This window comes from Numida meleagris, chromosome 3, assembly GCF_002078875.1.
Source record: "Numida meleagris isolate 19003 breed g44 Domestic line chromosome 3, NumMel1.0, whole genome shotgun sequence".
Lineage (NCBI taxonomy): Eukaryota > Metazoa > Chordata > Aves > Galliformes > Numididae > Numida > Numida meleagris.
The window spans coordinates 76595015-76621911 of record NC_034411.1 but is presented as its reverse complement, the minus strand read 5'-3'; the positions used below and the strand labels follow the sequence as shown (position 1 = coordinate 76621911).

General features: G+C 38.6%; 1 protein-coding gene across 2 annotated transcripts in view; it reads left to right on the top strand.

Moving 5' to 3' along the window:
* Positions 1-26897, top strand: part of ZNF292 (zinc finger protein 292) — a 58831-nt gene that overhangs the window by 20327 nt on the left and 11607 nt on the right. The window contains exons 2-5 of one of the 2 annotated variants that reach the window (XM_021389450.1): positions 10328-10482; positions 11561-11639; positions 14203-14338; positions 23893-24095. In XM_021389450.1, the coding sequence (XP_021245125.1) occupies positions 10328-10482; positions 11561-11639; positions 14203-14338; positions 23893-24095 (573 nt within the window). Of the gene's footprint in view, positions 1-10327; positions 10483-11560; positions 11640-14202; positions 14339-20259; positions 20357-23892; positions 24096-26897 lie in introns of those variants that run through there. The other variant, XM_021389451.1, reaches the window with a different exon arrangement.

The window sequence follows — 26897 nt, the reverse complement described above, 5'->3', positions numbered from 1 at the left end:
TATGCCTAATGAAATTACTTAAATTTTAATTACTGGTCTTATTCAGTTCATTAGAATCATTGAATCAGAGACTATCCCAAGTTGGAGGAGACTTCTAAGGATAATTGAGTCAAACTCCTGACTCCAGCCAGGGCTACCTGAAAATCAAACCCTATGTCTAAGAACATTGTCCAAACTCTCCTTGAACTTTGGCACCTTGGGCCTGTGCCCACTGCCCTCTGGTGCAGACCCTTTCCCTAATCCCCAGCTGCCCCTCCCCTGACACAGCTCCATGCCGTTCCCTCGGGTCCTATCACTGTCACCAGAGAGCAGAGTTCAGTGCTGCCCTCCGCTCCCTGTGAGGAGCTGCAGCTGCCATGAGGCCTCCCCTCAGCTCCTGTCAACGGTTTACGGGCATTAGGCCCGATTCCGTGATGAAGGGGACGGGGGACCCACGGGCCCACGTCCCGGGAAAAAGGGGAAAGGGGAAAAGGGTAAGGAGATGACCCTGAGAGCAAAGAACAGCGGCAACAATCTGAGGAGAAACAAACTAATTTACTAAATAAGATATCGGAATGCCAAACCACACACTATAATACAATATAATTACAATTTAAGCTGATAAATCCAATACAGAGAGAGAGAATGTCCCAAAATCAAGGTAGGCCTTACTCTACTACCGACGATAAGACGGCTGGAGAGCGAGGTGCTGCCAAGACGAGAGACAGCGGAAAAAGGGACGAGGTCTCGTGATCTGCAAGTTTTTATACTGTGAGCTTCTATCTTTTCCCTCCGGCTGGAAAATGGTAACAAAGGAGCAAAGTACCGTGGGGACTGTAGTAGTCCTTCTCTTCTGAGAACTAGGTATGTCCACTACATGATGTTATGATGTGGAATACCAATAACCGAAAATCACAAAACCATGACAGCTCCACTGCTCTGGGCTGAGCAAACCCAGGGACCTCAGTCGCTCCTCTTATACCTTGCCCTCAGACCGTTCACCATCTTTGTAGCCCTCCTTTAGACACTCTAATGTTTTTATATCATTTTTGTACTGTGGTGCCGAAACTGCACAGTACTCAAGGTGAAGGTGCACCAGCACAGAGCAGGAGAACCCATTCCCTCACCTGGCTGGCTGTGCAAGGCCTGTTGCATCCCAGGGCTGCTGTTGGCCCTTTTGGCTGCCTGGGTATGTTGCTGTCTCAGATTCCACTTGCTGTCAATCTGAGACCCCAGATGCCTTTCTGTAGGATAGCTCTCCAGTCTCTTGTCCCTCCCCCCTCACTATGTATAGCCAAGTTTGCCGCATCCCAGGTACAGAATCTGGAGCTTACTCTCATTAAACTTGATGCAGTTGGTGATTGCTTGCCCTCCAATTTGTCAAGGTCTCTCCGAGGCCCCTCTACCCTCAAGAGAAAGGAAACTCAAGGAAGTCAACAGTTTCTCCCATTTTAGTTTCATGTGCAAACTTTATATTTCAAATCCTCCATCCAAGTCTTTTATGAGAACAGTAAAGAGAACTGGCCCTAAAATGGTGCCCTTTGGAATCCCACTAGTGAATGACTGCCAGCCTGATGTAACACCATTTACTATAACCCTTTGAGCCCAGCATATCAGCCAGTTGTTCACCCATCACATCGTGTTTTTGTCTTCACTGTATGCTGGACATCTTGACTAGAAAGATAGTGTGTGAAACATTAGCAAAAGCATTGCTGAAATCCAAAAAGATAACACGAACTAGCTTCCCTTGGTCAATTAGGTGGGTAACTTTGTCATAAAAGAGGTTTGAGTTTGTTAGTCTTTCCCCTTGTGAACCCATGTTGGCTGTGACCTATGACTGTGTTGTCTTTCAGTAACTCACAGAATAATGTTCTCTATAATTCTGCCAGGCACCAAAGTGAGACTAACAGGCCTGTAATTACCAGGGTCTTCTTTCTTGCCCTTCTTGAAAACTGGGACATTTGCCAGTTTCCAGTCGATGAGACTTCTCCAGTTTCCCAAGACTTGTGAAAACTAATTGAGACAGATCTCACAATGAGGTCAGCCGGTTCTTTGAGTACCCTGGGGTGAATCTCATTGGACCCCGTAGACCTATATGCTTCCAACTGGAGTAGCAAATCCTGCATAAGTTTGGGGCTGACTGAAAGTTTATTTCTGCAGTCACAGTCCATAAGACTCTATTTCAAGTCTAGAGCTTCAAGAAAATACAATAGTAACAAAATATTTTCACAACCTACTGATCTTTAAATCAGGGCATGCTTTATAATAAACTGTAAGTGCTGTGATAGTAGATCCCACGTGAAGCTGGAAATTTATCAGGATATTGGGAGTCTGGGGGGCTTTTAGATAGTCAACCAAAAATTTTTGTCATGTGTGATGTGCTACAGCATCAGAAATTAAATACTGAGTGGTAACATTTTTAAATGTTGTACCCCATGTTCATGTAGTTGCCAGCTGTGTAGTGGAAATTATCAATATTCCTGTAACTTTTGTGGTGCTAGTACTTAATACACCTAGAAGATCTATTTCAGTACTGAGCTGCTTGCTGCTCACATTTACAGGTTGAAAAATGTTGTGATTTTTGGTTTGCTCTGTTTTTAAAAATTAATGATGAGTCTTTATTTAAGATAGTTTGAACTGAAAGATTGTGAGCCTATCTTACATGCTTCGCTGATCCATGAGGTCCTTAATTGTGCCATGCTTTCATTATCTTAATAATTATTTTTTAATATTATGTAATATTATTTACCTTAGCTATTCGTTTGATGTGTGGATATGGTGGGATTTGTTGTTTATTGTATGTAGGTGTTAACCACCATATTCCCTGGTGGTGTCTATAGGTTTGGCCACACATACAGTAAATGTGAAGCACCTTGCCTCTTTGTTCTGTTCTTTCTGCCACCCTGAGGGGAGACACAGCAGTCTTGTCTGAGGAAGGAGGAGCACTGGGCGTTGAAGCTTGAAGATGAAGCATGGTCATTTGTTTACATTCATATAAGGCTTTGGCAAAAATTCCCTTGCATGCTTGTATGCTAAGTAGCATGCCTGCAGAACATATAAATTTGATAGCAGTTCATGAGAGGGATTATAACTTGTAAGTTCTTCTATGCTCTTATTGTAAAAACTTTATTCCTACTTAACCTGCCACCAATAAATATCTCAAATCCTCTTCATCCACCAAAAAGTACGCACTTTTTCAAATGATGCAAATGATTCCCATTTACTTCGTCTTATTCCAGTACTGCTGGACTGAAATTTCTTGTACACCACAGAGTATGTATTTTGCTGTATAAAATTTTCAGATGTGAAGTATAGTTTTGTGTTTTAATCAGATGGAATGTTAGCCAAAAACTTTCAGATGTGATTGTCTTGATCTTTCAAATTAATAGCTAATGTAAGATTTAGAAAAGGAGTATGGTTTGCTTATAGAGGAGCTGAAGTAGGCCTTTTTGTGTTATTACAGAAATACTTTATAGACAACATACTTTTAGACTTCCGTCTTTGAAACTATGATCTTTTTTTTTTTTTTTAATTTTCTTGTATTCTCTTTGGTTATTTACCATATTTAGCCAATTCATTTTTTTCAAGTAACAAAAAAAAAAGTCTGGTTCAAGAAAAGCAGAATTACTGTAGTCCCAAAGGAAGAAAAATAAAACTGAAAAGAAGCTTGTCTGAATATGATAGCTTACGTGTGTATTTGTATGTATATGAACTATATATACATTTATTAAAGACAAAAACTTCATTAGTCTTGAACTGTTGCTAGAGATTGTGCACTTGCCTCATCCAGTTCAGTATTTGGGTATGTGAAAGTGAATTCACTTAGTCTTGTCATTCCTAAGACAAGAAAAGTGTTCCTAAGACAAGAAAAGTGTTCCAGAGTCATTGCTGCAATGCCTTAGTTTCTTTACTCAAGCTACTACATCTTTTGGCATCACTGCTGGCAATCTTTGTTGATGCTCAGCTGCTAGCATCTTCCACTAACAAGCCCCATGTGTATCAGCTTCCTGCCCAGAGAGGGAATCTGGCAGCCCTTCACTACACGCCTACAGCTGTACCATAGTGCTTGGTGAGACTGTGCATGATGATATCAAACTCAGGATCCTCAATTCACTTCAATTTGCTTGGGATCTCTCTGATGATACAAGCTGTGAATGGTTCTTCGAGTAAAGCTTGCCCCGTTTTCTGACACCAGCCTGTTTTGCTGTTTCCTGTGAAAATATCTTTTCTTTTGGGTCAGTTTCTGACAGATACTGAAGGAGAAGATTGTAGGGTTGTGCCAGGGGAAGGTGAGCCCTGCCTTCGTGAGCACGTGCTCCACATGAACATGAGGTATCAGGGTGATCTGACTGAGAAGTGCTGCCACTCCTGAGCCTTACTGTTCGTAATGCAGCAGCTGCTGCCACTGCCTCCAAGTTGACTTCTCAGAGGGCTGCCGCTATGTTCAGCTCTTACAAGCTCGTCCCCAAATGATTTTGTCACACTTGTTGCTTGTACCCTTGTGTAAATGTGCTTGAGGGTAGTCACTGAAATAGACACTTTGCTAGTTACAGGAGTGGTTTCAGAGGCACAGTTGACCTGTGTCTCTGCTGTCCGTCACTTTCTCTCGCTATTAGTCCCTTGGGCTTAGACAGGAATGGAAGTGACAGTTTGAGGCATGTTTTAATATACTTAAGTAAGCTTGCCTGTATCCAGGTGTTGAAGAAGTAAAGAATCAGATCTTAGGGTCATATTCTCAAGAAACATGTAGGTGTGGACCATACATGTGAAACTCCAGTTAGTAGTAAACAGTCCCTTCTTTCAGCATGAAACACAGCTTTGGTATTGCAGGGCTAATTTTAGCAAAGGAGGCTGCTGGATGTAATACTTGAAAGTAGAAACACATCCTCTGGTGGGTGCATTGCTACTGCAAAACATTTATATAAGCATGCTGATAAAGATAAAAAGATGAAATGTGTTGTCTGAAAGTTACCCATATTTTCCACACTTTAAATCATGTATATAATGCATATTGATTTTTGTTGCACAAATTGAAATGCTTCCATTTTCAGAACGTTCCTGACCGTGTAAGCTGCAGCTGAAATAAAATGCACTTTTGGTCTCAGAGAGGAACAAAACTTTGCTGCTGTGCAATGAACACAGTACTTGGCTTCATTAACAAGCATGTCCTAGCTGGGGAGATAAATAAATTAATGAGGCCCAGGGCTGGGGGTAAAATTCTTTCTTTTTATGGTTGTAAACGGAACACAACAATGATTCACTAAGCAATACAGAATGAATTTGATTTTATTTGTACAGTGGCAGTGCTGTGTAGTCTGGGGACATCCAGACAAGGAAATCTGTCATACTTGAAGAATACTTTTGAAGGGCGTGGTGGGCGTGCTTAATATAGTTCATATAGTGGCTTGGAAGTGGCTGATCTATATACATGTGAGAAACAAGTAGCACTATTTAATGCAGAAATTAGTGCCACTGTTACAGTGCAAGCCACTCTGCTTGCTTTACACAGTTTGTGTAAATTTGTACGTGTTGCTTTTAAAGAACAGTGTCCACCGGCATGCCAAATAATTTTCATTACGTGGCGAATTCTGAGAACTTGCCAATTTGAATTTGTTGATTAAATTTGATTTTATTTTGGTTAACTACTTCTAAACGTATTTTCAGAATAAAATGTTGTTTGCTTCAACTTACTAAGGTAGACTTGGATTGGGATAGTGTTGGTTGGGCTTTTCTAGGTTCTGCAAGTGCTTCTGTAATTCCTCCTCAATTCAGTTTTTTGATACTGATGGCTACATGATGCTTCTGTAAAGTTCCTAGTTACCTGGGACAGCTCTAGCTGTGTTCTGTTATGGTGGGCTTGCAGTCTTATATATTCTCCCATAGTCAAATCAGACTCCTGTAGCAACTCACTGAAGCTTTTTCAGCGTGCTGACTACCTGTGAGCTCTCTTTCCTGCCCTGTGAAACTTGAGATCCTCTGATCTGATTGATGCACGTCTGTCTCCATGGTCACTTACCATGACTTGTTTCAGTATCTCTCCGGGAGGGCAGTTAATTTCTTCTTTTAGGTGTTGCTGCCTGTCTTTGCAGCACCAGGTGAGAATCCTCTTTGGCCCTTCTTCTCAGATAACCAGTTGCTTAAGTTACATCTCCCCACTTCCATCTCCTTCCTCGCACCTTTTCTTTCCTCTCCTGCTCAACTTCACACTTGAAGGCTTTCAGGATATGCTGTCCTGATTTGGTAGCTAACTTTGAAACATCCTTTGCTACATCAAAGATTGCATTAATCTGGCTGCTTGCTGCAGACTTCTGAAGATGTAGATGCACCATACCTTAAATCATATTTACATCAAGTAACATGTAAACCTAGCGTTTCTGATGTCAAGTCAGAAATCCTGTTTACTATAACAACTTTCTAAATGCAAACTTATCTTACTGGCAGAAACCATTTGGCAGATTGATGATGATCAGATCCACTGTAACAGGTTTAAGCAATCAGCTGAATGGAACTAAATGGCAGTGTATGCAAGGCAGCATTCTATACTACTATGATGAGCTTTCCTGGCTTATTTAAGAATCCAAATAAGGAGAGAGCTATGCTGAATGTTTTATGATTATGGTTGTCCCTCATTTACTTGTAATGTCACCAGTAACTTGTTTTTGCATTTCACCTCGGAGGAGGAATTGCTTCTTTGTGTAAAGTGTAAAATTAGGTAAGTTCTATTGTTTGCTGTTAACATAAGGTGGGCTATTTTGTTCAATTTCACTGTTTTACCACTAGCATCCTTAAGCATATCACCTAGGACAAACCAGTAACTGAAATCAGAGTACATCTGGCTGTATGAGCATTTGGGAAGAGGGAGACTTCTGACAGGACTTTCTTTGAAGGTCCTGTGAAGCTGACTTCTTGTTCTGATCTTATTATTTTAGCTCATTGGTCCAAATTGCCAAATGATACGGAAATACACGTTTGCTGACATCGCTAGCTTGTTTATCCAGTCTTCCTTCGCTGCCTCTTCTTTCAAACACAGCTTCTGCTGTGTTTTGCTGTCCCTTGATTGCTCTGCCATGATCTGCGGTGCTCTTTTAGCTGCTGTTACAAGGGGATCATATTGGCTGTGAGAGCAAATCGGACAATATTCCTGGGAGATCCAGGATTCCAGCAGGGAGCACTAGGTGCTGCAGAAGCTGCCTTCTGCTGCAGCAAAAGGTGGAGTACGTAACTTCTTTTAAAGGTGACTTTGCTTTAAGATTTCCTTTTAAATTAAAATCAGTTTTAATGCAGCTGTTTGCCAGAAAAAAAAAGAGTATTTTTTCGGCTGTTATGTCCTTGACTGGAATACCCTTGGTATTTTGTTTTGTCTGTGCTGCAACTTGGCTGTCGTATTGTGTCTGCAAACAAGTACATTGAAACATTTTCTGATTCAGTTTAACACAGATTTTTTTTTTTTTACTGAGAGTGTTTGTTTTGGACACTGCCTAATAGGAGAATTTTAAGTATGTTCTCACTACCATTAGCTAACTATGGACAGATGTGTGACATAGACAAGGCAGTACTGAATTTGAGTCATGTTAAACTTAGAGTTGAAGACAGGAATAAACTTAGTTTTGGTTTGCCTTTTAATGTGACAGACTTGTCTTTCCCAAAGAATTAATGTTCTGTTCTCTTACTTCCTAATACATAAAGCCAAAGATGAGTTGCTCAAAGTCTAATTTGATAGCTTGAATTGCATTATATCCCAGGCATAAAGAGTTTGCTAATATTGTTATATTTGCATATTAAAATTACATTTTAATATGTGCACATTCAAATTAGCTGAGATGCACTTGATTGTTTTTTATTCAGGTATATGAGACATTCTGTAGCAGAAGAGCTTTTTTGTTCAGAGGATGATCTCTGATTGTCTTCTCTGGGAAAAAAAAACTTTGTCAGAGTTGAACCAATGTTGTCAAAATTGTTTTAACTACAGCTGACATAAAAAGAGAAAGCATGTCTTTTACTAATGGTCTTGACCATAGGAACTATGTGAAATGCTTTGATGCTAACAAACCTGGTTTCCTTCCATGCAGAAGTATCTGATTCTGCAGGTGAGAGGACAGCAGCTAATGTTTTGTGGTCTTTTTTTTTCTTTTGACTAACATCAGCAATGCCCTGGACTTTGTCTCCCGTAGTATCCTTACAAACCATGAAAGAGGCTGCTTATCCAGGCAATGTAGTAAGGCAGCTGAACTCACAGTCTCAAAGACCTGTGATGTGTAGTACGAAGTCCAGGTGGCAGCAGGCTGCTTGTGGCATCCTGTCCAGGCACGACGCTGGAGCACAAGCTCTGTGACTTGTTGTTACTGGTGAATCAGATGAAAGGGCAGTGCACCCTGAGCCGCTTTGCAGGTGGTACTGAATTGATGGGAGCAGTCAGCGCACTGAAGGTCAGGGTTACTACTCGCAGGGACCTCCACAGCCTGGAGGAGCAGGCTGAGGGAGTTCAGCTGAGGCGAGCTGAGGCCCTGTGCATGGGAGGGAACATCCCGTGCTGTTGCAGTCTGGGGCCAACTGCTGGGGAGCAGCTCTGCGGGGAAAGCCTCTGCTGGGCAGAGAGCTGAGCAGCCCGCCCTGTGCCCTCGCTTTGTGTTAGTGAGAGCAGTCATGGGGGAAATCAGTCCCTTTACTCAGCACTTGTGGGGCTGCATTATGATACTGGCGAGAAAGAGCCACAGTCAACATTAGTCAAATGCAGGAGCAGGTTGCCCTAGGAGGTTGTAGAATCTCTGTCCTTCAGGATACTCACAGATCTATTGGGTGTTATAAGCTTATTCTAATGGTCACTCTTGAGCGTGTTGAGGGGTGTTGGATGACCTAAATTGCTGTTTGTTACTGTGAGATTTCTACCTGTTACACCCCCCAAAAAGTAAACAGCAACACCCATCATCTTAATGCAACAGGCTACAGCCCACAAAAGTGCAGGAATTGTCTGCCAACCAGTTATGCTGCCCTAGGCTTGAGAGCAGAGATCCAAGTGGGGGGGGTTGTATGTTGATGTGAGAAACGTACTCTCTTCTCCAGCTTAAATGTGTGTCTGATTCCCGGTGACCTCCCTGACATGAATGGAAGCTTCCTGTACTTTTGGTGGTGGTGGTTTTGCCATCCCTGCAGAGTTGTGTGTTCTAATTAGTCCTATTCTAATTAGTTCATTCTACTTAGTTTTATTTCTAAATCATTTTTTTGTATTCACGTGGCAAGTAGGAAAATGGATTTTTAACTAATGAGCTTTGGGTGTATGTGTGTAGTCTTCAAAATGCTTAGTTTGGCTAGATGGCAGAGGAGAGGAAAAATAAAACAGTTCCTGAAAGTATAGAATTTAAAATAAAGCTAATGCTTTGGTTTACTTGCTTGAAAAGCTAAACTCTGCAGATGTGCGTCTAAAAATGTTTATTTCGCTGCCTCATTTATGAGTGTATGGGGGGAAAAAAGATATTATCTGTGTTCCCAGACATGCTCTTTAGGCTTTTATATTCAGAAAACGTGAACATGGACAAAATCATGTGATGATATGATGGGGAGGAATTGTCACTCATATGTTTTTTTGTAATCAGTGAACAGTTTTTAGTGTGTTAGGGAGGTTAAGTTACAGTTTTTAATGAAACAGTGTATTTTATGGAAAAAAACATTCTTGAGAACATTTATGATGACTGCTCCGAAAGTAGCGTCTTCTGTTTTATTACACTGGCCTACCATGTCAGAGGTGGATGTTGGTATGGCAGTAAAGGTTAAACTTTTCTGTCAGTATTCTATTACGTGTTGTTGCCATGTGACAGATGGCAGCAGAGGGGCAGCCTGACAAAAAGGCCTCTGACGTGGAAGTGTGGATGAAGCAAAGGTGTGGCATTGAATTCCTCCATGTGAAAGAAATGGCACCCACTGACGTTCATCAATGCTTGCTGAGTGTTGATGGAGACCAAACAGTGGCTGTGAGCACAGTGAGGCAGTGGGTGCTGCATTTCAACTGTGGTGACAGCGGTCACCTCCACTGGTGCAGATTTTGATGAGTGCGGCGTGCAGACTCTTGTTCATCACTGGCAGAAGTTCATAGCTAATGGTGGTGACTGTGCTGCAAAATAGCATTTTGTAGCTGAGAATTTGTTCTATCAGTTGGTGTTATTGTGCTCTTTGTATCTATTGTTGTTTCCATGGAAATAAATAGGAGGTATTACTTTCGTAGCAACCTGCATAGTTCCTATTAAGGTTATAAACGTAATCATTAAGAGGGAAAGTCTTGTTAGTGAGGAGTACAAAATTAAAAACTTTTATTTGTTCCTAAACTTTGTGTGTATTTCTTCCTCTCCCTAAGCAGACTTTGCTGGAGTACGCAGAAAAGTGGAAAACATCAGAAGATCCTCTGCCCCTGTTGGAGGTGTATACGGTGGCTATCCGAAGTTATGTTAAAGCACGACCTTATCTTACCTCTGAGTGTGAAAATGTAGCCTTTGTGCTTGAACGTTTAGCGCTGTGAGTATGATTTTCATTTACTAAACCCAAACTGCATAGTATTAACTTTTCACTGTCTAAATGCTCTCTCAGTTCAATTTACTGTTATAAAAATTCTAAATAGTTTGGTGGTGTGGGTTAATCCTGGTAGGCAGCTAAGTGTCGTATAGCTGTCTGCTGAGAAGGACGAGAAAAGAAGAATAAAAGCAGAAAACTTGTGTTTCAAGATAATAATTATTTAATAAGTAAGTGAGAAGTGGAAGAAGAAAACAGAACAAAACAAGTGATTCAAAGGCAGTCACATAATGCTTCTCGCAGGTAGACTGATGCTTAGCCAGTTCCTCAGCAAAAGATGGGTAACCTCTGTAAATTCCCTTTTACCCCTTCTTATTGCTGAGCGTGATGTTGCATGGCATGGAACATCTCTTTGGTTAGTTGAGGTCATCTTCCTGGATGTGCCCTCTCCCAGTCTCTTGCACACCTCCCAGTCTATTCATGGAGGGGCAGAGTCAGAAAGAGAGAGCCTTGATGCTGTGCGAACAGTGTGGAACAAAAGCTAAAATGGCTGTTAAAATCATTGTTCTGGTCACAGCACCATACAAGCTGCCATGAAGAATGTGAACTCCATCCTAGCCAGCCATAGTGCAGTTGGGAAAGACTTTCCTTCCTCACAATGAATGCTGTATATGAGAATGTCTTTGGTTATTGGAGATGGAGCTGTCTTTAGGACTCCTCTGATCTAGGACAAGCCACCATCCCTAGCTTGAAGTACATTGTTACTATCGATCCACATGCAGTGTGAAAATACATTGATTTACACAGTTGTTAACAAGTTGTTTACAGTGTTGGACTTAAGTGAAAAATCCTTTTATTTTTTCTTCTTTTTTTTGTTGGAATTAGTGTTTTTTAGAGAGTCTGCTTTTCTAAATTATGCAAAAGTTTCCAAGACCACCTTCTCTTTATCTGTTCAAGCAAAATAAACTGTATTGCAACTTAGCATTTTAAACAAATGGCTATTTGGATACTAGAATAAAGAACTGTTGATTATACATTTTAAAAGCAAAAAAATGCATCAAATAATATTCATATTTGCCTTCAGAAGCTGTATTGAACTTCTGCTGTGTCTGCCCCTTGATTTACCTGAAAGTAAATGGGAAGAATTTCAGGCTTTTGTACAGGTGAGTTTGAGCTTTTAAAAATGTTTATTTGTTAAAAATAAATGTTAAAAATGTAAGGATATTATGTAGTATGCCAGAAGACTTGTTTCCTCTTGGATGATAAAGATCAAGCCCTTCAGCTCTAAATTCTCCATACTTTGAAACAATTTTTGTCAGTTGTATCACTTGTCTGTGTCATAGTTCATGTAGCAGCTTTGGAGAAAAACTCCTTTTAAATATTCAAAAGAAAGTTCACGCTTTAAAATATACTTCTTTTTTAAAAAACTGTTGGAATAATATTGTGTAAGTTATTCTTTACTGTTTAGTGTTGTACACTTGAGGTTTATTTTATGAATGATCTACCTATCAAGATCTATCAAGGCTTCCAGATTGTTAGATCTTCTGTAGGGAACTAGTTGGTTAAGGATTAGAGCTCTGCTTTCAGACAAGGGTGTTGAAACAAATTCTGCTTCTCAGTTGACTGGGAGCTAACAAATGTTATTCCGATTTTCAAGAAGGGCAAAAAAGAAGACCCTGGCAATTAAAGATCTCAGTCTCACTTTCATGCCTGGAAAAATTACGAAGAACATTACTTTGTGAGTTACTGAAAAATACTTAAATGACAGTTCATACTGATCAAAGCCAATATGGATTCATGAAGTCATGCCTTACCAACTTAATATCCTTTTATGATGAGGTGAACAAAGGGAATGCAGTGGATGGGAGTTTTGTGGATTCTAGAAAAGCTTCTGATACTGTCCCTCACAGTATCCTTCTGGACAATATGTCCAGCATATAGCTAGTTGCGTACAAATATGATGAGTGAATAATTGGCTTAAGGGTAGGGTTCAAAGAGTTGTAGAAATGGGGTAATATCAGGCTTGCAGCCAGTCTCTAGTGGTATTCCCAGTTTTAGGGCCAATTCTCTTCAGTGTTTTTATCAATGACCTGGACACTGCGTTTGAGTGCCCACTAAATATGTTTGGAGATGATTCTGAACTACATAGGAAGAACCATTAACTGCCCTGAGGTTAGAGAGGACTTACAGAATGATCTTGATAGATAAGAGCACTGAGCAATAACCAGTCGAATAACAGTTAACAAGAGCAAATGCCAGATTCTGCACCTGGGATGGTGTAATCCTGGATGTACTTTATAGATTGAGGCGGAAGTGGCTGGAGTGCAACCCTGCAGAGGAAGGATTTGGTTGATGTTAAGCTCAACGTGCATCAGTAGTGTGCCCCTGCAGCCAAAAGGGCAGACTGTATCCTAAGGCACATCAGGCAAAGTGTAGGTAAAAGAAGTTGTTGTCCCACTGTAGTGGGTGATGCAGCCGCATTTTGAGTGCTGTGCACAGTTTTACACTCCACAATATAAGAAACTTGAAATTAGTAGAATGCATCTGAAGGAGGGCAACAAAAATTGTGAAGGACTAGAGGGCGACCTCATGGTGGCCAACAGCTCCCTCAAAAGGGAAATTGGAAGGGCAGGTGCTGATCTCTGCTCTGTGGTGACAGCAACAGGACCCGAGGGAATGGCATGGAGATGCATTGGGGGAGGGTCAGGTGGGGATTAGGATAAGGTTCTTCACCAGGAGAGTGGTCGGTCATGGAACAGACTCAGAGCAGTGGTTACAGCCCCAAGCTGCAAGAGTTCAGGGAGCATTTGGACAGTGCTCTTAGACACAGGGTTTGAATTTTTGGGTGGTCCTGTGTGGAGCTGGGAGATGGACTCGGTGGTACTCATTGGTCCCTTCCAACTTGGGATATTCTGTAATTTGTCAAAATATGTAGTGAGGGCAGAGAGAGTGAAATAACAACAGTGAAAAAGACAAGATACTGTTGCTTCATAATTTTCAGCCTAAATAATAAAGGAAAATCCAAAGCTGATTTTCGAAGTGATTTTTTATAAGCATCTGCCTAATGCAGATGAACTCCAGGGAGACGTGTTTATGCTAGGAGGCTCCACAGCCTTCAGAGCAGGTGGGAAAGTAAAAGAAATGTGAAGAGACTGAAATGAGCAATTTCCTCTTTTAGAACTAGCGTTAGTTCTGCATTGCTATTTAATCCTCAGAGTTTTCAGTCTGTTTATTTTGCTCTCAAATAGAACTCTGCTTCCAGAACCAGTCCTGCTACTGAAGTGCAGAATAAAGTATTCCAGTTAATTTTAGGAATTCAATCCACCTTCATCATATTTGCCTAGGACCATCAGGTCTTACAGCTGATGGCACACAAATATGTGGGCAAGAGACTTCTCATACCCTCAATTTTCAAAAGGGAAGCATATTTCAAAATTCTAGTTTCAGAGGTAACTTTGCTGATAAATCACACCACAAGCTGAGGATGTTCAGTCCCCCTCCTAAGATTTAGTGTTTCTATGCCTAAACCTTTGGAGGTGGAGACAGAAGTAATACTGATATGAGCTGAATATTAAGATTATTTTGATATACTTTTAACTCTTTGTCTGGTGGTTTGTGGAGGTTTTTTGTTTGTTTTTACGTAAGATATAAAAGAATATAACGGATGTGTGCTTTTTTTTTTGTTTGTTTTTAACAATACATTGTTTTGTAAAATATATTCTTCAGGTGGCTCATAAAAACTTGATGGAAAATGGCAGCCCGGAACTGCATATTTTAACTACACTTACTCAAGAGAAGGGAGTGTGGAAGAACCCAGTATTGTGCGGTATTCTTTCCCAGGAACAGCTGGATCCAGATAAAGGTAAAATTTAAAACAGTCTTGGGTGAAAAAATGTATTTTAATGCATTAGAATATTATTTTGATAAATAAGTCTTTTGTTCAATATAGGTTGTGATAATTTATAAGCTATGTAAATAAAATATATTTGCAGCATTATCTGAATTAATAAAACAGTATGTTCCTAAGAATGTACCAATAATATAATGTTAGTAACGTGCATAAAATGTAATCACAGCTGGAGATCTCTGTAAGCTGTGTGAGAGGAGGTTATGTATTTTAAAATTAGGTAAGTTCAGTTTTGCTATACAAAAACTTTGACAAAAAATAAAATTATATTTAAAATGAGTGTGGCATTTACTCAGCTATGAAATGCAAAATGGGACATTAATGAATATTAATTTAGACAAGAGTTCTGAGACTGGCTAACAGCAGTTGCATAGGGAACAGTAGTACATAAACAACATAGGTGTACAGTGATATTTTCCTGATTTCTTGTTGCAAGTGCCAATGATTTGCAATTCAGAATTGCTATCCCTGTGTTAATAAGTCTTGACTGATTTTTTTTTTATTCTTTGAGACTGCCTAATTGGTTTTAGAATCTGTATGAACCATCTCATCTAAGCATCTGTGGCAGAATCACACAGTTCTCAAGTAAAGTAGCTTCTCTTCCATTTAGCGTGACACCTGCTCATATTGTGTGATATTCTCTACTTATGAAAAACTAAACTATTACTTGCATCTTCTAATGAATGCATCTTTTTAGTAAGATGTGAACTGTTACACTGCTGTTGTATCCCTGCTTGCCTCTCTAGTGTGGTGTTCTTAGTCTTCCATACTGTCTTCCAACTTCACTGTCTCATTTCTGATACAAAAGATGAAGGTTTATTCAGCAGTCAAGATGTACATGTACTGAATTCCCACTTCCACCTGTGTTCCTATCATATGATTTCCTAATATTAGGTTTACTTTTTGACTGAACGCTTAAGCAGTGTTTTCTTAAAACTCTGTTTTAGTCCCACTCTGTTTATTAAGTAGTAGTACATGTTTCTCTAAGACACAATCTGTTTTCCTGCATATAAAGTTATGATGTGGATTTTTTCCACAAAAATCACTTGGTTTTTTTTTAATCAGCATTTGGATTTTGGCTGTTATGTCACATACCAGAGTGCAGTCCTCTTCAGTCTTCTACAACTGACTTTTTAAAATATACTTTTATCAGCATTTTTTATCACTTTGTATGCTACTCCATTCTCCAAATGTTTATAAAAGTGCTAATAGAAGTCCTCAGTTAATTCACAGAGTTTTTCTTTTTTCTCTTCTTCTAACTGATAGTTTATCCATGTAAGTGTCTGGTTTCTAATACCAAGATTGCTTGGTGACTTTACAGGCTTTTAGAGACTTCCTTTAATGCCTTTAGAAAATTAACTGGATCTCACATATCCAAATTCTCATAACTCCCTCAGACAAGTCCAGGAAATATGATGTTTTTTACAGAATCGTCCTTACTCTTACACAAGATTTCCATTTTGTCACTTCTAACAATTTATTATTTATATAATACAGATGTTGGATTCGTACGCGGTTTTAGAATCCTCCAGAATACTCTTATACTAGCTTCATATCAACCATCTTTTAGCTGCAGTAAGATACTTCTGAGAGCGGTGGAATTAGTATTTAGTTGCCTTGTATTTGAGTTCCTTCAGAACTCGCTTGTGAATCTTGTTGTGATGAGTGTATATCAGTGTTTTCCTACCAAGTCTTGTACTGACACTTCAGGGTTCCTTTTAGTTCTGAACGTTTTTTACTCAAGAATGCTTCTTCCAAGGACTGACTGCCCTTTTGAGTGACTCCTTTTAGAGTTATTACTTCTCTCAATGGTAGAAAATTCTGCCTGCCTAAATTGCACAAGATTACGTGTCATGATAAAATGTCATCAAAAGTAAGCGTTACCCCTTCTGCAAAGCATCACCAGCATACACAACATTTGGGAGGAGGAGAATTCTAAAGGTACTGATGAGTTTCTTGACCTAGAGCTCTGTTCAATGGAAAATAGATTTAAATTAAAAAAAAAATAAAAACAAAATCAGTGTGCTTGGTGCTATGAGTTTGAGTGGCTTCCCTGTATTCAGAAGCAGTATTTGCTTCCCCATTCAGGTAATGAGGACAGTGTACGAACTATTCAACATTAATTTCAGTATAACAGTCTCCAGAGTATTTGCAAACTTTGCTTACAGGATTTTGTTCTTTGCTGTTACAGAACATCTCAGCTTTTAAAGTAGTCAGCTTGTTACTCTGGGATGCTATAATCTGGCAAATTTTTATCAGTGCAGTCTTTAAGTAATAATTAGCATAATTACATATCTGTTGGAGATCCTAAAATCATCTGGCTTGGAAAAGACCTTCCAAGATATCAACTACCAAGCTGATGTACTGAGTCCCATTGCTGAACCCTGACCCCTAGTTCCACATCTCTTAAACTCACCACTATCCTGGGCAGCCTGTCCCAATGCATGACCACCCTCTCCATGAAGAAATTCTTAATATCCAATCTAAACCTTCCCTGCTGCAACTTTAGAATGTGTCCTCACATCCTAACACTTGTTGCTTGAGAAAAGAGATGCCCTCCTTGCTGCAGCCTCCTTTCACGTAGTTGTACAAAGCAATGAGGTCTCCCCTCAGCCTCCTGCAGATGAAATAGGCCCAGTTTCCCCAGTCGCTCCTCATAACTCTTGTTTTCCAATCCCTTCACCAGCTTTGTTGCTCTTCTCTGCATGTACTCAAGCAACTGTGTGACAGTTGAAACTGGAAAAGTTTTTACCTAAGCACTCTCTTTAAGTTTTTGCAAACTGTTACTTGTATATTTTCTTTTTCAGTTATTTCATCATCATAATTTTATCTTATTTTCAATCTTGTTAACCTCAATTATGACAGAACCAAAGAAATTACAGCCCATTCTGATTCTGAACCAAATGAACCAAAATGCCAAATGAACAGCTGTTAGATTTTTGGCCAGTGATCATCTTGAATATCTCTGCCGTTGACTTCTGAAGGTCATTTTGCCTCTTTGCATCTGCCCCAGGAAGCACCACTAGGTGTCTGTTTCATCACAGAATCAGATACTTTTAAAATTCCTTGTTTTCAAATTGATCAAATGTCGTACATAGGGTGAGAGACAATTATAACTGTCCAGACAACACATCTGATTTGTTCTGATTATAGTCAAGCAAATATGAGCTCTGGTGTACTGGACTCTTGCTCTTCCACTTTTAGGAATGGATTGTTGAATAGATTCCACTTAAATATGAGCCAGAAGTACCAATTTTATAAAACGCTAGGGAGATTGTTCTCTGAGTGCCCTGTCATCAAGTAATGACTTATTCCTGACTGCACAGCTCAATCTTCTGATGACTGTATGTCTGTATCATCCACACAGTAAGGAGGTAACAAAAAAAAAAAGTAGAGAGTGGGTACCCAGTTGTTGGAGTGCTGACAAGGACAGCATACCTGTCACTGATCTATTTGATGCTGATAGATATTCCTACTTCTCTACAAGGTTTAAATACAGTGCTATGAACCCGCAGCACATGGAGTAGTAAAATCTGTCATGAACTGTACTGCAAGAACTATAGATATTATGGATATGTATTTGCATGTGTGCAAGTATACAGAATATTTTCAGATTGGAAATACTCTCCAGTTGCTTGATTTGTCAACTGCTTGGGTAACAAACATTGGAATTGCCCTGGTTTATTAATCCATGTGTGAATATAAATGTTGGGAAGTCTGACTTAAGTTACCAGATTGTGTGATAGGTGTCACCAAATAAACCTCTTTGACAGCTTCTATAATGATGATAGTACACCTGAGTTGTTTCTGAAGACAATAAAACCTCTCCCCCTGCAAGTGGATCATAGACATTGTCTTTTTGTGTTCTGTCTGTTTATTTATATATACATTTTTATATACTTGGTTACATTTTTGTTATTCCTGACTTGTAACTCTGAAGATAATTTATTTTCTGAAACTGAATTGTCAGTAGGAACTTTGAAGGTCATCTGTGGGCCCCCATAAGTGGACATCTGGAGCTGATAGTACTACTTGTTACTGCCCCCCTGAGACTGAGAATTTTCTATTCTATTTCCTGAAAGAATCTCCTTTTAAGTTTTATGAATCTGCTTGATACTGTATGTCATGAATCGTACACTCATTTGAAGAATGTCCACGCAGTACCAATAAAACAGACTTCCCCACTCAGTATTTCAGTTCCACAAACTTTTTTTCTTTTTTGTTTCTGATCCTTATCCATGTCTTTATGCAGCAGCACCCACAACAATTATGTGTCCGGGCCTGCAACTTCTTGATTCAATTCCTTGTTCCTCACCCATATTATCTCTTCAGAGTGTGTTCAGGTGCTGTAAACTACTTGTTTGTTCATGTAAATTTTCTCATCCTTCTTTTCTTCCTAAACCTGTCTCTTGTGTCTTTAAGGAATATTTATCAAATTTTGAGTTTGGGCTATGTAGCATCGTGGACAGTTTAGACTTGAGAGATCAACCAAAGTCACATGATCCCACCGGGTCACTAAGATAACAAAGTACCAGCATTCCCATACAGCACTGCAGAGATCCCTTATGAATATGTTAGCGCATTCTTTTCTGTGAACCACTGCTCAGCCAGTTTCCCCTGAGTTCAAATAGTGGGGAAAACTAGTCTAGTTTGGTACTAGTCCTAGTACCAAAGTGGAAAGAAATTTGGAAATACATTCTAGACACGTGAAAGTGAAATCTCATCCACATCATTACATTCAAGATGACAGTACTAACTGTGATCACTGACAAGTCTGAAAATGATTCATCTGCCTTAGTACTCAGAACCATTTTCATACCACTATCAGATGTTGTACTGCATTTTTCTGTTGACTGGATCTGCCATTGTTTCAGGTTTCAACTGCAGGGCTGTCTTTTTTCTTGAGATTGCATCAGAACGCTAATGAGCAACCAGTGCTTATATCTGGAGAGAGGAATTTTCCATGTTTCTCTGCTTCATCGATTGGTTAGGGAAGGAAACCTTAGTAAGATGCTCTTAATTCTTCATTCTTCACTTAGTAGTGGGTCTTTTGTCTTACTAGCCTCCTGAACTATCAAATGTTTAATTTTAGGTTATTCCTAATTTTAATCTTGAATTGAAGCTGATCTGAATTCACGACAACCAGAATTTACCTTTCTTGAAGTTGGATACTTAATCTGGTCAGCCTTATTGGCTAGGATCTCAAAGATTGAAAACTGAACTATGGCTAAGTGTTGTACTGAGTTGTGTGTTTGAGAATCTGTGCAGTGGTAAAAACACCATTGCATGTCCACTATCACTTCTGTCAGTGTGGCTTGCACTCTTCAGTATAAGCCACTTTTTTTCCATGCTAGATATTGTCATTTCCTTGTAGTTGTCGTGAAATCCTCCAAAACTAAGCCTCTGCTGTCATTGGTATCTCCTCAGCTGGTTCTGAGGATGAATGGAGGAACTATCCAGAAGAAAAATGTTCTGAGATAACCATATAAAAAGAGAGGGTGCTGTTTGTTTTTTCCTTGATCTTGTTCTGATTATCCTTAGAGATTTAAACCTTGATGTCAAAAATTAAGTTCTTGAATTTTTCGTAGGTTTAAGCATTGTAGGCAGATTTCTGAAGAATGTCCCACTGAAGAGATGTTCAAGGATACAACCATCACTATTCAGAGATTATCAAAGGAAAGATATTGGATCATAGGAAAGGCTAGAATTTAGGCAGCCAGCATGGAACTGTTTTGAGTAATCAGAGCACCCACCAGCAGAAGTCAGTTGATACCAGCAACATCACTTAAAAATTAAAAAGTAATTTTTAAACAAGTGTTTTCATCCTGGGTACGTGCAAAGCAGCCACCTGGAACTTCTTTTACCCTTTCACCAGACATTATGCCATCGTACAAGCATCCAGGATTGGTGCTGCATTCAGCAGACTTGTGCTGAGATGTTGTTTGCATGAAGGATTCTGAGACCCAGCTCCAGGTAAATATGAAAGTATCAAGTACAGTTCAGAATCACCCACAGTGTGAACGCACATGTGGACTAACACTTGAAGATGACTAAAAAGGTTACTTACTAGTAACTGAAGTTCTTTGAGATGGATAGTCCACATGTACATTCACCTCTTGCCTTCATTCATCCTCCTTGACCAGAGCAAGGTTGTGAAGAAATAAAGGTCTCTGGTAGATTAATTGTTATCTACCAAAGAATTGGCAAAGGCTAGAGTAGTAGGATTATGAGTGCTTTGAGTAAGGCTAAAAATCATTGCTTTGTGTTCTACAAGTCTTCCAGTCAGCCAAAATGTGATATACATGTGGACTGTCCACCAGGGAGAACTTGTTACTACAAGACTGTGTTCACAGCTTATTCATGCTCTTGTGTGATACTAATCCAAAGATTATCCTTTCTCTTTTTTAATTCATGTATGCTATAAGCATTACCTGTATTACAGGTTCAAAGTAGTTCTTGTGGACTCGACGTAGAATCACTTGGTAGTGACGCTCCAGCTGTGAGATGTGAGGGAATGTCAGGGAAAACATCGAAAAGGTTAAGAGTCCAGCATATCCGCATTTGTCAGAGTTACCAGATCAGAGTACCATCTGTCAGATGTCATCTGCTCATCTTTTTTCTTCTCATTTTAATTGTATATTTTAAGTGTATTTTGCACGTGTCTTATACAAACGGAAGTTTGTAAATTTCAATGAATAGTCACAAAATCAGCATTTACCTATTTTTGAAAGAATTGTGCTGTTGTTAAACTTAAGTATTTACTATGAATGATGTAGGTTTTATAAAGATTAACTCATTTGACTTGAAGTATAGCAAAGCATTTTTATAAAGTTATATTTGTTACACTATTTGCCTGCAATAACTCAATTAAGACATCATGCTATAAAATACATTTATAAGACAAAAAAAAATAATAATAAAAATAAACATCAAAATCTTATCTTTAAGACTGCATGCCGCCTTGGACTTAATCCCTCAACCTTGGCACTAAAATACACTGCACAGCTAATCTATGAAATAAATATAATTAAAACTTGTATTTTGAGTGAGCTTTCAAATGTTAACTGTCATGATTATAATCACTTGGATTAGAATAAAGACTTCCGAGGTAATATGTAGCTTTAACCCTGAGGTCTTCCTGTTTCTTGTTGAGCTGATAACAGAAAATGTTCTGATGATTATGTAAGGTAAGCTAACTGAAGCAGTAAACACTAAAGGAAAGGATTATGCTGAGGCCTAGTAGCTAAAGCAAAGTCTCTAAAATATTAAATATCGTAATTAAATCAGAGTGAAATGTCCTGGATTACAAATATATCTTAAAGTCTCTAAAGTCTTCCCATATCTCGTTACAGAAATAAAGTAAAATGTTCCAATGTTATTTGAAGCAGACTAGCTGACAGAGTAAACACTGTGGGTGAAGGGATTACTGGTACCTACCTGGTAGGAGGAAGAGCAAAGTTAAAACTATTGAATGTAATTAATCACCGGGTCATTTGTGGGTTGACAAGAGTATGATTTTTTTTTTTAATAAAGAACTGGAAATTATGCCTAAGAAACATTTCTTGAGCTATTTGAAAGGAAAGTGTCTTATCATCTTATCATAAATGCAAAAAAATGGCTACCATCTACCAATTAATTACCTGTTAGTGTGCTGTAGTCCTCCTTTGTTATAGCATGAGTTAAAAGTTTTTATATCTTCATCGACATGGAGGGAGGAAGAAATTCTTATTTGATTGAATATTCTTGCACATCAGTGAGCCATGGATGATCATTTGTAATAGTGTGGAAGATTTCTGAACAAATAACTAACAAGCTGGTTGAAATGATTCAACCAGAAACCTTAAAATGTGTGAAAGATAACAGTGAGGTCTAACAAGCGTTGCATCTGCAAGAGGCAGTATTTTCTGCCCTAAATTTATGTGCTTCTGATTAAAGAGAATGGTTGACCTAATTTCAGTTGCAAGACAATCTTTTAGTAATACCCTGTAGAAGTAGCTAGAAGAAGGAAAAATCATGAGATAAAATGAAAGACAGTCATGAATCAAAAGCTGACTAGGAAGGGAGGACGTAAAGAATTTAAGTTTTGTTGTTTTTTTCCTTCAACAAACTTCATGCTCAATATACTAATATTCCAAATAACAGACTGAGGTAATCAATTTTATAGATGCTGAAATTACTTTATTATTTCGCCAAGATCAAACAGGACATTGGAAATGAAGATAATATAGTGAACTGGGTGAATGGGTGACATGATGGAAGTGAAATTCAATGCAAGTGTGTTCAGAGAAATGTAATGAATGCTTTTTTCAATATTTATCAAAAAGTGAGCATTGCAAATACCCAGAAGTTTCAGGAAGGGGTGATGCGAATACTGGAAGGCTGGAAATAATCACGTTTAGTGAAGAGCGGGAGTTTATCCTATTGTCATGAATCTGATTTTTTTTCATACAAAAATGGTGCAGAGATGGTATGTAGGGAAAACAGTCAAAACTTGTATTGTGTGTGAATGTGTTAGGAAGATTTTTTTCATGCAGTATGTAACTATAGCTTGTGGAAGCAGTTGTCACAGGGAGTGGTTGATGCCAAAAGGATTAAACAAAACTGATTGTCTGTGTCTATCTAGTTTTAATAAATATTTTAGGTGTAATATTATACTTCATACTTCAAAGGTGAAATAATTTTCATCAGAACTTACAGATCTGCATGAGACCTGAGGTATATTTATAGGAGTGGAAACTATAAACTACCTGTGTTCTCCTCTTCCATAGGTTTATTAAACCTTCCACTGAAACACACAGTGCTGGAGTAGGCACAGTGGGGTTTTGACTCTAGCAGCAGTGTGTCTGCAGAATATAATTGAATACAATCTAGCCATTCCCGTGACTTTGAATTTTAAACTGTACACAGTCAAGTGTTTGCAAGACAGGCCTCTCATTTGGCTGAAAACTTTAAAAGGGAGTTTAACTGCATTGTATGAATGATTATGCATTCATTGTATGAATGATTATGCATTCACTCAATGCAGTTAAATATGAATGAAATATTTAACAATCTTTCACAGAACTTCAGATACTTGGTCACTTTTATCCTTCAGTAGCAAGGTTTTCAAAAAGCAGCTTTTAGTGGTGATACAGCACAGAAGCATAAGGAAGGATGTGAGTGTAGTAGTAGCTTTCTGTTCTCTGTCTGTAGAATTATAATTAAGTGGTGCCTAAACATGGCAACATTTATATGCCTTTTAAAATCAGTTTTGTGTGTGGCTATTTTGCCAAGAAGTTGGAATGAATTAAAACTTGCAAGTAGAATAAAGGGTTTACTGCAGCAGAGAATCCTCGTAATAAATAAGTACAGCTCTCAAAGATGCTTTTTGTCTGTGCTTCATACCTTTTGTACCTTTTTTTATTTGTATCGATTTTGTGGGCTAATCATGAATGAGTAAATATCATGTGTTAATTCTGTAATTTGCTATGAAACGTGTATGTAATATTTTGGCTTGTTTTTCTTTGAAGTGAATGAATTTTTAGTGTTTGAAGGCCCTGTCCTGCTGGATATGCGTATTAAACACCTCATGAAAACAAAGCAATTAACACAAGCTACTGCCCTGGCAAAACTCTGCTCTGACCATCCAGAAATCAGTGCAAAAGGCAATTTCAAGCAAACCTACCTGGTCTGTCTTTGTTCAGGATCGCCAAATGAAAAGCTAATGGAGGAAGTAAGTAAAAAAAAAATACTTATTTCTTAAATAACAGTGAAATCACCAGTTATAGTTAGGCTGCTCTCACGTCGAAGATACTTTGTTTTTAAATATGATTAATGTACTTTGATTATTTTTTCTTTTCATTTAAGGCACTTTAAACTGTTTGTAATTATTCTTGATTAAAACAGTTGTGGAAGTGGAATATTATGTCCCTAGTAGACATTTTCTGGCTCTACCACCACGCTACATTTAATTTTACTTAAAATATTTAAATTTCTGCCTTAGCTCCTGTTACTGAAGTGGAGATAATGGTTTTGCCACTCCTACGAATTTAACTGTAACTTTCTGCAAAGTACCTAGCATATAGGATGGAGCCCTTAGGTGCCACTTTCAGTTCAGACAACAAATGTAATATTTTTGACCTAAATGTACTTGTCAGGAAATAACAATTTACTTCAAGAAGGAGGTGAAATTGAAGGTGAAATCACATACTTTATCTGATTTGAAATGTTCTTCTCACTTATAAATGTACAGGTCAGAAATGAGATGACAGCTTTGCTGTTCTGCATTCTTGCAAGTGACATCTTCATTTCTCACCCCACTCCAAAATTTTACTGGGGCTTTTTTTTTTCTTCTTTCTTTCTTTCTAAAGGAAAGCTAACTCCAGCTATCAGGATATTTTGACTGCATCTCTTTGCTGATTTTTTTGTCTCTGTCATCTTTTTATGCTAATAATAAGTAGTAAACATGTTGAAATTGGTCTTAAATAGATGAGAATTATGCAGTTAGAGTTGGAAGAGCCTCCTACCTCATATGTAGACTAAATTCTAAGATGACAGCATTTTCCTGGGCATGCTTGTCTGAGGGAGGTAGGATCAGCCTTACACTCCCACCTCTGGGTGCTGTAGGCCTTTTCAGAGCAGGCTCAGGAATCCCAGCAGGAGCTCCGTAGGAGAAGCTATGGCAGGACTGTCTGATCTTGTGTTTGTTTACTAAACTTGGACTTTGTGACCCTGTAAACATGCCTCTCTCATTACTCACTCCTGTCTTGCGCCAAAGCTGAATGGGCTCAGTCAGTGAATGAATCGTGACTCCAGTGGTCAAAAGGAGGGGTAGCCTTGTTTCTTAGGATGTCACAGCACACAGAAAGAGTTACCCGGATAACCTAATACATGTCTTTCCAAACCTTGGTTTCCTTAGCTTGGTCTGCTTAACTTTGCAGCTTTAGCTGCAACAATTCGCAGTAGTAATAATCATTTTGGAAAGTTAATATATTACAAACCAGAAGGCAGATATACTGTTAACATGTCAGACTAGACTTCTGAACTGAAAGGGATAGCCCTTTCATAGTTTAAGAATGGTAAGAGAAAATGGAAATTAAATGTAAATATGAGAAGTGCAGATTGCTGTAGTGGTATGGAAATCATTATATCCATTTAGAACAGGCAGCAAAGTAGCATTTGTGCTCATTTTCAGCTTGAATTAGTCTAATAGTGTGCTTCAAAAATGTGAAGAATTCAAATCTGCAGGATGTGAAATGCCTAGACATACAGGCTTGGTGGCTCAATCTGTACAGAATGTTGCTGGAAGCCCGTATAAACTCAGTTAGACGGAAAAACAATTCAGAAAAAAAACATGCTTTTATTTTAAGATCTTCACATATTCTTCTGTAAGCTTTTCACTGATGGGCCCCCTCTAAGAGAAGCTGCTGAGCGAAGCAGACTTTGTCTGAGTTGGTATGACAGTTATGTTTATCCATCCTCTCTGAGGTCTTGAGAGAAACAGTTTTCCTTAGAAGATGACCTTGAGATTCTTAAACCTCAAATGACAGGCAGTAAAGGATTATTAGTATTTTTACAAACCCACAATTTACAGGAAAAAATGAGTTGTTATTTTTCAAAATTGTAGCTTAATTGCCAGAGCAATATCTGGATACAATTGTGCCAAACCAAGCTGTGCTGCCACTGTATCCAAAATACCAAACTATCTAGTTATTTGGATTGATGCTTCTTTTTCTAGCTTTGGGATTTCTTGTGATTACTCAAGAGATTTTCAACAGTGCAGTTGGAATGGCCAAGTTGTTCTTCAGCTGCCAACACTGAAGAATGTCCTGCCAGATGTGCTAATTGATGTAATCTAAGCGGTCTGCTGAGAATCAAAATAGGCAGTAGTCGTTTCAACAACTGTGCTGATTCATTACTGATATAATTGTCTAGTACTACTGGATGACTGTTTTTTGCTTTGTTTTACTTTGAAGCTAAGTGCTTGCATTGTGGCTCAAATGTTTATATTAAATTACATTGCATAAACTCTAATGTTCTTGTAGGCATTCAGTTGATCTGCTTCATCTGTGCAGCTTCCTAAATGATTTTTGAAAAATACAGGAATATTCATGTTAAACTTTCATACTCATTAATTGACCAGCTATTGTATTAAACCAGTAGTAACATCAGGGACTAGTAAACTGGATTAGAGCTTCTGGTAATAGTCTTTTTGTATTAGGCTGCAATTTATCTTATTACAGTTACCATATGTGTGCAGTATGTATGGGTAATTACTGATACACTCCAAGAAATTTGTGACTGGGACATTAGATATAAGTTTGATGTCTTCAAGAAACAAGCTTTACAAAAGGTTTTTCTTTTAGCATAATCAATTTTGTCTGTCTGGAAACACTGATTTTCTTTCAGTCACATTGCAGTCTGATAGAGTTAATTGGTCACTAAGTTATAAATTCTTTTTGCAAAGATTTAAATTCATGCTTTTCTGAAAATGAAGCCACTTGCTTAGACTTGATCTTGCTTTCTTTCCTCACAG